This window comes from Aplidium turbinatum, chromosome 7 (assembly GCF_918807975.1).
Source record: "Aplidium turbinatum chromosome 7, kaAplTurb1.1, whole genome shotgun sequence".
Taxonomy (NCBI): Eukaryota; Metazoa; Chordata; class Ascidiacea; order Aplousobranchia; family Polyclinidae; genus Aplidium; species Aplidium turbinatum.
This window is the reverse complement of record NC_137478.1, coordinates 29,093,251-29,105,386: the sequence shown is the minus strand read 5'-3', so window position 1 is coordinate 29,105,386 and position 12,136 is coordinate 29,093,251. Positions and strand designations below refer to the sequence as shown.

Here is a 12,136-nt window from a genome sequence, read left to right as displayed (position 1 = left end):
TGTTGGTGTAGTTTACTCAGTTTGCATCCACAGCAACGAATTTTTCAATAAACAACTGATTGATATCACAATTCTCATCATCAATTCGAAAGCTTTTCACACGTGTTGAGGCGTCTAGGGTCAACAGAAAATTTAGGATTACAAATGATTAATGTTTTTAAAACGTTCGCTAATACATTCTATCACATTAGGTATCGGTATATGTTTCACGACAGTTTCTTTACCGTGAAAAACTACCTCTAAAGTTGGTTCAGCACTGCTCATGCCTTTTCCTAACAAAATAACAACAGGAAAACCCAGAAGACTGGCATGCTTTAGTCGCCATCCTATTGTCTGTTTCGTTCTATCATCAATTATAATATCATCTTTAGCAAAAGGGAGCTCTTGAAGTCTGGTGTACAATTCATTAACCAGATCCTCTGATACCTCAAGTTCTTCTTTACTTCCCGATTTGGGTGGAATGATACAGATTTTATATGGAGCTAAACAGTCTGGCCAACGCAATTCATGATCGCTTGACAAGACTTCCAAACAAGCACCAACAATTCTCGTCACTCCAAGCCCATAACAACCCATTTCACATGGTTGTGCTTGTCCAGATTTATTGACATAAATTGCCTTAAATATTTCGGAATATTTTCTTCCAAGAAGGAATACGTGGCCAACCTCAATTCCTTTCAAAAGATTTGCTTCATTAGATGTCTCCAAGAGTTTCTTAGCTTCTGGATGGTCTGCATTCCACACTTCATCAGTTTCAGGAAAAACAGCGATAACATCTTCACCCACGCGGCAAGGAATATGATATTCATGAGACATAACACCACCAATATGACCAGTCCTGGCAGTTGCTTTCAAAACATCAACTCCAAGAATATGAAATAGCTTATCGTACATGTCCATAACTTTATAATATGTGTCTGTAGCAGTTTCTTCACTGGTATCAAATGTGTACATGTCATTCATAAGGAATTCACGGCATCGAAGCAGACCAGCATGGGGTCGTAATTCTCCACGATATTTGGTCGTTGTCTGATACAATCGAATGGGAAGATGTACATGCGAAAGTTGTTTTATATAGGTTGATATAATGCTACATACGGCCTCTTCATGAGTGGGAGACAAGCAAAATTGTGAGCCACCGATTTGAGTTTTTATTAGTTCGTCACCAAATTCATTCCACCGCCCAGATTTTTTCCACAACGCTTCAGTCCCAATAGAAGACATCTGAATTTTTTGGCCATCAATCACACTCATATGCTTGTCAATCAATTTTTCCAGTTTATTGAAAGACCGAAGCATCTGCGGTGTATAGTGAAACATTCCTGCACTAGATGGTACTATCATACCAGTTTGTAATAGGAGGTTACAGCTTCTGCTCTCAGATGACCATGCTGGTGAGATGATCTTTTCACCACTCCGTAAACTGTTGATTCCAATAGGAAATGATTTAGACACAAGCACTCTTTTCATAATTTCACATGCAATTAATCATACCATTAATTCTTACTCAAATCTGTAAAGTGTGTTTCAAGGGATGCAATAGCAGTTAGTTATGTTATCCGTCACTTCCACCTCCACACATTTTCGTTTCATTTTTCATCGCAAATGACAAGAATGAATAATGAGTGCAAGTTGCAATGTACAACACACAATAATACTGGACAGTGAATGAGCAAAGATAGCCATTCAACAATTTGCTTCACGTATTAACTACATTAAATTAACTATCATCCTGGCATCTTATTTGCTGAAGCACATGACTTTATAAATGAAGAAACTGCAAGACCAAGCGACGCTAGTTTCATTTTCGAGGTATGTGCTTGAGCAACACATAGGTGACCTGAATATAAAACTATTTCCAATCAGCTACTGCATTGTTCAATTAAACACTTTCACTTTTGCCAGTATGTTGTCACAGATGAAAAAACAAAGCGATTTTTCTTTGTCCTGCTTCGTCTTACCAACATAACCTTAGATGATTTGCAATCAGTCAATAAAAATCACATGCAGATCCACATTGGCTTTAATTTTCTGGTTGATAAAGATTTTGCGACAGATTAAATTATAATTACGTAATTGAAACAATATCATTGAGTAATCATCAAAGCAAAATCCCTGCATGAAATTATGTTATACAGTATATATCATAGTATTAAAAAACTCAAGCTATATTTGGTGAATTTCATACTTTTCTTTATTTTGCAGAGGCTATTTTGTAGGACCAGTGGACCACCATATGTCCTTTTTTAAAAAGGAATTGTCTTTTTTCAGGAAAAAGGAATGGTCCTCCGAGGACACTCAAACATGCTAAAATGTCAGCTTTTTGGCATTTGGAGTGTTCTTGCTTATATTTTCAACAGGATTTAATTTTCATGTGACTTTTCGGATGCTTTTCGGCAACGACTTGAAGATTATTTGATTTTCAAAACAATTTTGTATCAATGTGACATGCTGATTCATACATTCTACAATACATTGGAGTACCTTTTTAAACTGTTATTGCAAACAATCTTAGACATTCATTGCAACATTAAACGCCATTACTTTGCAGTTATTGTAAATGGTCAAATGTGAGTGTTTATTGTCAGTGGTAAATGTGAGCAGAGCTGCGAGTTAACTTGTGAAAAAATTTCTTCATTAAAGAAAAGTGATCAACAAATTTTTGACAAAGGAAATTTGGTAAATTAAAAAAAATATATACTAGGCTTAGCTTAAATCACAAAGAAAAATATGACCTAAACACAAAAAATTGCAAAAAGAGTTTATCGTATTATATTTTACGGTCCTTACATTTTTTAGAAAAAATTTACTCCTAACCAAATCAATTTTATATTGATTCAATGCTTGTAGACATTGCTTATTACTAACTTAACAGTTTGGCTCATTTGCTATGTGAAGTGAATGGGAAAGAATGTCTAACAGTGCACTATGCAAAACATGGGTCTGCTACTATTCGAGTCCGATTCGGTGAGTTCCTAACCTCTAACCCAAACCCCTAAAACGGCAATGATAATTAGACTACGGTACCCGATAATTTAAAAAAAAAATTTGAAAAAATCCCCCGTTAAGGGATCGAACTCACCGAAACGGGCTATTCCGGCAGAACATAGCCTACTGCAAAAGGAAAGCGTGGCTTAGAAGCTTACAGCTTATGAAGATGCAAATAGAACACATTTCATCATCTATGATGCAGACACAATAGTCCAAGAAACTGTTTTTTAGTAGTTGAGTCTGATTTTAACATCTTGTCGGCTGCGTAGCCGAGTGGTGAGAACGTCAGCGCGACGTTCGAAAGAACATGGGTTCGACAGTCGACACCGCCCAAGAGCACGCGGCTGTGTCTCGGCGAAGACACTTAATGGCAAGCCAAAATAAGGGGAACAGCTGACTCAAAGACTATATGTCACTTCGCTGCTTCCTGTAGTCGGTTGTATCTCATCTGTGATCGTATTGTACTGTGTGTTATCGCAATGGGTGCAAATAAAAACACGATTATTATTATTAATGATTGTGTACAAATTCAATCATACTCCGAGTAAATAGTTTTATCATTTCGTATAAGCTGACCTCAAAAATTGTTTTCTTACTAAAAAACAAGGCATGGCAACCTCGATATTCTGTTCGATTTGTCACATTTTGTATATTTTTACGATCGTTGCTATCTGACTGAAATTCTTTAAACTCAGAATTTTTCGCTTTTGCTGACTCTTTATAATACAGTAGCCTATAATGTTTTTTTGTTGCCTTGTGGAAATAGTAAATCAGACTTAGCATGTACCGGTAGTTATCATTGTGAGTAAAATTTTTTCAGTAAGATTGTCTTTGCAGGCCTCAAAATTCACGGCGGACACCACGGACATGTCCGCCGTCACATCATGTGATGTCCGCGGGAAGTATCATCTAGATCGGTCATATTTGTCCGCCGAGAAATAACACAAGAACTAGCGATACAAATCGTCATTGCATAGCACCAACAATTGCTGTGAGAATATAATTTCCCGCGTATTCTAGCACGCATCTAAAAAATGTGAATACTGTATCGAGTATCGTATCCCTTAATTTCCATTTAAGCAGGAAAACTTCCGATTTTTACGTTGCTTCAACGATTGATGACATTGAATCAGCGTAACAAAGGTGAATTCTTCGCTAAGAATCGATGGGAGTACCAATACTTCTACACTAAGCACGTGCAACTTAGTTCAAGTCTTACGTCACAATGTCTGGCTTTGATCTCCGAGTAATATTGATAAGGCAAGATTGGTTACAAAATTTGTTAAGCCCTGGTATTACAGTACGAAAAGGCCCTGGGAAAATTCACTTTCGCTCACATGACACGCAAAAATAAACCTAAAGAAAAACGTGTAGTGAAACTTGCACAGCAGAAAATAGTAGCATTAGTGTAGAAGTTTTTCGACTCGTGCCCAGAGCATTGTGACGCAAGAAGCCACACGACCTCGCTCGGTTGAAGTTAATCAGTTATGCGGCGTATTAAGCAGCTATACCGCGCTTTGACTCTTCAAGCGCACGTCGTTGGTCTGATGAAATCCTTTCAGAGTGACTTTACTGAAAGTTTAAAAAGCCTTCTAAACCGTAGCTATCACCGGCGCCGAGTCCCGGGCGGGCGGGCCGCGCCCGCCGGACATTTCAGGAATTAAAAAAAAATTAATGCAATTTAAGTCCCAAAATTTCTGTAACCATCTGCCACCTTCTGATCCTAGCCTACTTACCTTATTCGCAGGGTTTTGTCGCCATATGATAGGCCCTACTAAACCTACTAATTAAGCTATTAGTTTTCGTCAATTATTGCCATTGTAACATTCATGCAACGTTAAACAACGTTGATTCGCCGTAAAGCGAGCAAAAGTGTCCGGCCGCGCCGTTTGTCTCCACTCTGCCACTCGTAGCCCAGTGCTATAAATCAAATAAATTGCGCAAACATGCGAGGAACTTCATTTGCGGCAAACGTCTGTCGTCTGGCCTCAATTTCCACTGCTTTTACATCGTTTTAACATCGCCAGATGTTTTATCGTTGTAAAAACTGTAGCATTGTTCTTCAAAGGAGTAATTTTCTCTCAAAAGATGTTATCAATTAACTCTGCTGCCAAAATGCTCTATTTTGTCATCTCAATCATCACAGTTGCGTCTGTTACGTCACTGATATGAAATGTGCACACCTGTTGGTTTGGCCGGATGAAACCGTTGGTTGTCATTAGTTGCAATTCAGCTCCTTCGTTATATAACTGTTCTAATTGTAGTTTGTAGATTCAATGTAAGCTCGATTCAATAGCTCAGTTTATTGCTAAATGGTTTCTCGGGAGCTGAATTGCCGTAAAATCGCTTCTGCATTGCATTACAGCATCTTGTTTCTTATCTGTGCGCCCGCTAGGAGCGACTAACCCACCGATGTATTGTGTGTGTGTTATCGTGTTGTATCAACAATAGTAATGTAATTATGGAACTAGTACAGTATTGCAGTTTTCGTCCCGCAACCCGCACATACCAATCACAAAAAATATGCGGAACTGAATTACCAGGACCAGACGTTGTACTTGTTTCCAAATCGTGTTAGAGGAGACATATACTTAAATGTAAACTAGGCTAGCCCAACAACCTCGCAAAATCGCCCTTTTGAAAAACACACAAAATAACCTTCATGATGTGACAGCGTGTTCGCCCGCCCAGCTATTTTGAAAACTCGGCGCCTATGTAGCTATAATTCTCAAATGGAGAAGAATTATCAAGGTAAAGTGATTAAGCTTGACAATCGACGCTAAAACTGATGCGTCCGGCGTGAAACTTAATTTGTCCGCCGAGATAGCTGCTCAGACCGGACACGTTCTCCGCCGTCAACAAAACGAATTTCGAGACCTGCTTTGTTTTCCCAAACCTTGTGATGTTGAAACTCATTGTGTCACCCAGGAAAGGAAGCAAACATATGTGAAAATTTAATTTTTAAAAATTTTATTTACACAGGTTACAGCACCAAAAGTTGGCAAAATTTATAAAAGTCTTGCAGAATGTAACAAACCAGGCAATACCTCTAGATAGCCATGGCTTAAAGGAATTGCAAAGTATTTATGGGCCAACCGAATCTGATAAACAAATTGTTCAAATTGCTTTTCTATTGCATCTGTTTTGCTGTAATTTCTGCTGCATAGGCCTATATTTTCCTAAAAAGATTCTTCAAACGTAATATTATATTTGCATGTTACAAGCTTGCGATGCGTGTCCTCTTTTTAAGCGATAAAAATATGGTAGGCCTATTTTGGCTAGGGTTAGGTACCATAGTTTAGATTGGATGCAACCTAGTTCGTACCCTGAACAGTTCGTACCCTGAAAAGATCAAGAGAAAAAATTAAAAAAGCCAAAGTCGCTGCTCGCAGTTTCCGCAAACATTTTAAAATTTTCCCTAGGAAACGATTGAGAAAAAAAATAGCGCAAAGCCGAAGTCGCTGATCGCAGTTTCCGTTTTTCCGCAAACAAACAAAAACTCTCAGGATTATTACCGGAAATTTTAAAATGTTTGCGGAAACTCTGATCTCAACCCTAACCCTTTTAATATGTTTGCGGAAATTGCGATCAACGACTTCGGCAAACTCTTAGGATCATTACCGGAAATTTTAAAATGTTTGCGAAAAAACGGAAACTGCGATCAGCGACTTAGGCTTTGTTCTATTTTTTTGCTCTCGATCTTTTCAGTTTGTTTGTTTGCGGAAACTCCGATCAGTGACTTCGGCTTTTTTCAAATTTTTTCTCTCGATCTTTTCCTAACCCTAATTTTTTTTGAATGTTGGTGTTCCGTTTTTAAATGTTTCTTGATTTTTTCAGGGTACAAAATGAGGGTACGAATTGTTCATGGTACGAATTAGGTTGCACCGAGTAACCATAGCCTCTGAGACTATGCTTAATTACTTACCGTATGTAAATTTACTAAAAAAGAAATATCAATAACGTATATTGTCTAGTACTTGTTTGTTATGCAGTATAGGGCTTCGCTTCCTCTACAACTATGATTACCCTGCACCTGCCATCGCTGTTGTTTTTATTTGTTACATTTTTATGTGTCAGCCAGTTTTAGTACCGGTACATGATAGCCTACTTGACTGTTCAATCAATCAAGTTTATTTCGACATAGCTCTACTCCAATTTTCCCCTAAGCCATGTCAAAAGGTGCCTCGGTTCGATAACTTTGTGCTGTTTCAAAGCCTTCGCATTTGCGTGTTTGAATTGCATGTTTGCAGTATGATGTGCATTAGTTCACCCCAATGGCTCAATTGGTTAACGCGTTACTTCTGGAACAAAGAAGCTTCAAGAACAAGCGGCGCTGGTTCGACTCTCGGGGTGTGCGCTTGAGCAACGCACGTTAAGGACTGCTTTCCATTCAGCGGCATCTAATGGATGGAATAGTTTCCCAGCAACAAGACTTCAACAATCGGAAACTTCACTCTGTCAATCTCGGCGACCGGGCCTGCGTCAGTGATTCAAAGCCTCTACAAGTATGCGAAACTGCCAGGATTAAGCTCTGCAAGAAGCTTTCCCAGTCCGAGGATAAAGATTCAATCAATCAATTGTCTGCATCTAGAAATCCTAGAATCTAGATTGATTGATGTTTTTTGCGCACCAACCAAAATAAACTTTCTGACTTTACTCGAGCATGACGTCGTGTGCTCAAGCGTACAATTTTGCAAAATGTAAGGTCGCCAATTCTTCTTCATTACTGTGCAACTGACTCGTGTTTTAAATCAAGCCTAAGTGACATGTATTTTTGCTGTGGTACAGCAATGACAACCCAAATATTGTTTGCGACAAATGCTGACCAAAAATTAAAAAATGATGAGCAATAAATATCTAGTCCTAATCGGTATTAAAATTTCTAATTTGTTTGTCTGTTTTTAAGGGCGGAGTTTTATAAATTTATTTAGGGCTTTTGAAACAAAGTTCAGTTAGTGTCGACCCAAGCGAACCGACTGCTTGAACAGCCAATTTGTTTTACATGAGTGTCAAGCAGAGATGTACGGATTTTAGAATTTAAAATCCGAACCCACTTCCAGAGTTCAAATTGAAGTTCAAATCCAAATTAAAGCATTGTTACATCCAGATCTGGTTATAAATCGGACAAAATTAATATTATAAGTCTAAAAGTAGATAGAGCTTAAACGAGCTTGAGCTAAACAATCTTACAGTTTTTGTAAACTTAAGCTTCTTTGATTTTGAAAACAATCTATTGCAGTTTAACTATTAATCAAACCACGCAGTGCAGTCTGGAAAGAAACGAACTGTTATTATCAAACAAGCACAATTTGACTAATAGAAATTAGCAATTGCCATAGCAAATTCTATGGTTAGAGGTTTACAATGAATAATATCAATTCTAAATGAAAAACAATCGTTTTTGATAGTTTATAGAAGGGACAGTTTTAGGAAGACAATATCAAGTAGGCTAGGCTGCGGCAAAATCCAAATTAAAAGTCCAAATTCAAACCTGGTTGTAAAAATAGCTTAAACCTAAATCCGAATCTGATCGCTGACAAATCCGACAGGCTTAAAATCCAGGTCCATGTTTGTCTCTGATGTAGGCTATAACCTGATTTTTAGTCGACTACTGTTTTCACTTTTCGTTAGAACAGCTTGGTTTAATTGAACATTGCCATTGGCTTTATGTTGAAAAGATTTTGAAACAAAAATTGTTTCACTTTTTCTTGTATTTTTCATTACGAAATCGTAGCAATTTAGTTTGGTTATGCGTTCGAAAGAAATATGAAATTCACGCGAAAAGAAGTAGTAAAATATGCTCTGGAGGCCTGGCTTACGCATAAATTAAGTGCTTGGTCAAGATATAGCCTATAGCCTAGACCTAAACTAGTTTTTCTATGGGTATTTCAAAACAAATTCTGTTTTGTTTCGTCAGTAAATTTCTTGCTTTAGTTTCTTTTTGAAAAACATTTCTTGTCAAGAAATCCCTTGAACAGATTTACTTCAAGCATTGGACTACTATTTATGGCGATTTCATCATTTTTCAGCAAAAGCAATCAATGTTTCCGCCCCTTTGGCTCAGTGGTTACGCGCAAGGCTTGTTCACGCGCCCGACGTGGTTACGCCCAGTGGTTACGCGCCTGCCCGGCAAGATCACGCCACGCTGGTTCGACTCTCGGGGTATGCGCTTGGGCAACTCACTTTCAGGACTGCTCTCCATTCAGCTGCAACTAGTGAATGGAATAATTCCCCGGCAAGAACACTTCAACAATCAGAAAACTTCACTCTGCCAATCTCGGTAACCATCCCTGATCCAAGAGCCTCTACAAGTAGACCTACGCGAAACTACCAGGAATAACCTATTAAGGCTTTGTCAGTCCGAGGATAAAGATTCAAAACCAACCAACCATTTTTCTTTTCAATAATACTGTTGGCCTATTGAAAAATTACGGATTAGTGCGGTTCAATTTAACATAGCCCCTAGCCATTTGAAGACTTTTTTTGCTAGCCATTACAGATGCATATAAGTTACCCTTAGGCTACGGTATTGTAGGCTATATTTTAAAAAAAATTAGAGGACCATTTTTAATGACATGAATGATTGAGACGCTGCATCAGCGTGAGAGTAAGGTATTCTCAGAATTTGTAGAAACGTTTATTTTCTGTCGTATCTATAGGCTAATCATGGCCATTGAGAAGAAAATTTGGGCCCGGTATTAATGCGATCCTCAGACCTTAAATTATCACGATTTTAAGCAAAATGCACTATATCCGACTAATATGAGGTGGTCTCTTCAAGTTCTGGGCCTTTTGGAAAACTTATGGGCCCCTAAATTTATCCCTGGCCCGGGTTCAAAAGTACTTCCTGGATCCCCATGCCAACGCTACTTCCTAATAAAAGGAAATCACTACAACGAGTAGATTTCAAGTAAAACTACCGTTTGCTACGAATATGAGAACCGCAACAGGACCCAGCCAGCAAACCAACCATTTTTTACATCGATGTAGAAAACGGTTGATTTGATGGGTTGGGATCAACTGTTTTTGCGGGCGAGATGTTAATTCCTTTATCTCAGTAGCATGAGCTAAAGTATTAAAATACTGTTGAGTGGTAGTGGTTGAATCATATTTTGTCACGATAGCTCAATTGGTTAGCGCGTCACTTTTGGAACGAAGAAGCTTCAAGATCAGGCGGCGCTGGTTCGACTCTCGGGGTGTGCGCTTGAGCAACGCACGTTAAGGACTGCTCTCCATTCAGCGGCATCGAATGGGTGGAATATTTCCCCGGCAACAAGACTTCAACAATCGGAAACTTCACTCTGTCAATTTCGGCGACCGGGCCTGCGTCAGTAATTCAAAGCCTCTTCAAGTATGCGAAACTGCCAAGATTAAGCTCTGCAAGAAGCTTTCCCAGTCCGAGGATAAAGATTCAGTCAATCAATCACGATACAATGTGATATAAGGCAAAATACTGGACATTACGAAAATTTTTGTCAGATTTGTTTGTAGAAACCTAAATATTTGTAGGCTATGCTGTATGAACTGAGATTTATTTTCACTTACCTCGGAAGAACGAAAAATTATATTAGAAATTGGGACACAAGCTAATGTTGGAAGATAAGTAGGATGCGAGCGTTTCATTCAATCGATTTCATTATCTGGATTAATGATGACAGCTTGAGTCCTTTAAATAATATGTATAACGTCATTGCTGTTAGAATGAGACAATGAGACAAGTGATGTGCAAAGTGAAAAGTCGAGGGCCTGATACAGATTTCTAATCACAGCTTGATTTGGTCAACAAGAATTGATCCAACAAAAAAGGAAAGATAATTATCTATCAATCGTCTCACCTTGGTGATTATTTTCAGCGTAACCTGAGGTAATCAAAATTAACTTACTCAGTTAGCCGAATCAGTGCTTTGCAGACTAATGCAACGTGGAAATAGAGTAAATCGATCACCTCCAGCTAGGTATTCAGATAGAAATCGCCAACAAAAGGACACAAAACTCAACTGCATGCAAACAAAAAAGGATTAACTTCAATTCAATACCAAAGCAAACAAAATCCGTTTTTTACTCTGATCTAATGTCTGCTGATGTAAAATGGACGATGTTTGCCAGCCGGGAGATCTGCCATCCGCAATTAAATTGCTGCCTGCAGGCGAATTAACCCATTTGAAGGTTTTACCATTTCATGGGCAGTTGTCTAAAAGAGTAGCAGTGGCTCTTTCTAGTTTCAGAAAACGTTCATAGAAAAAAACGTTTGGCTGTTATCAGCAATGTGATAGTTTCTCAAAGTTTTTTACGATTTAAAAATGCTTGCTTTCTGCGGCACAATATAGACTTTTAATGTAATCGGCAGTGTTGTTATATGCACGTCGTAGTATAATGTCTATATACACTATTGGCAAAAGGAATATGAAAACTTTTGACCTAACGAAGAAGGGACGTAAAAAATTTTCTTCTGTTTAGGCCAGGGGTCACCAACCTTTTTTGCATGCGGGCCACTTTGGCACTAAGGAGAGCTGTGGCGGGCCGCACTAATAAAATGTTAGGTAGGTTGACTCTTATGCTAGAAAAGAACGCATTTCGTACCCAGTATCCAGCGTTATATGTTGTTCATATTTATGTTGGAATACTGCAACAACAAAATTGATCGAACAACGCTACTTCCAGGCCAAGCTCCTTTGACAACACTTTTGACTTTTTTTTAACAATGACTAATAAACGAGGCCATTTGTTTTGCGCACTTGTAGCGAGGCGAGCGGTTTCATCAGGATATTCATCGCCAAGCAAGAGTGGTGTTGTCACTTCGCTTCACAAAAGATCTTGCAATTAATAATTTTAGTAAACAAGGAAATGTTTGACTCATCGCAATACAGGCAACAATAGTGACCTACAAACATATCAGCGAAAAAGAGGCTCCAATAACAGAGAAAAAGAAACCAGGCACCATGAAACAAATGCTTGTAGAAATCACCCAAAAATCGTAATTCTATCGTAATTTATGAACAGTCTTCGCTTTAAAAAAGCAATGAGTTGGTTTTTCATCCTTTTTGTAAGAGTCTATAAAACCGTCTTTCTTTTGTTATAGACAACTGTCACTTGCGGTGCTTATCAGCGTGGCAAGAATTTGTTGATTAACAACATTTTGCAGAAC

General features: G+C 38.4%; 1 protein-coding gene across 1 annotated transcript; it reads right to left on the bottom strand.

Annotated features, from left to right (window-relative positions):
- On the bottom strand, window positions 1-1,506 carry LOC145774640 (putative proline--tRNA ligase, mitochondrial). Its single transcript, XM_082585930.1, has one exon. The coding sequence runs from the start codon at window positions 1,468-1,470 to the stop codon at window positions 139-141; it is 1,332 nt and encodes a 443-aa protein (XP_082442056.1). The 5' UTR covers window positions 1,471-1,506; the 3' UTR covers window positions 1-138.
- Window positions 1,507-12,136: the final 10,630 nt, after the last annotated feature.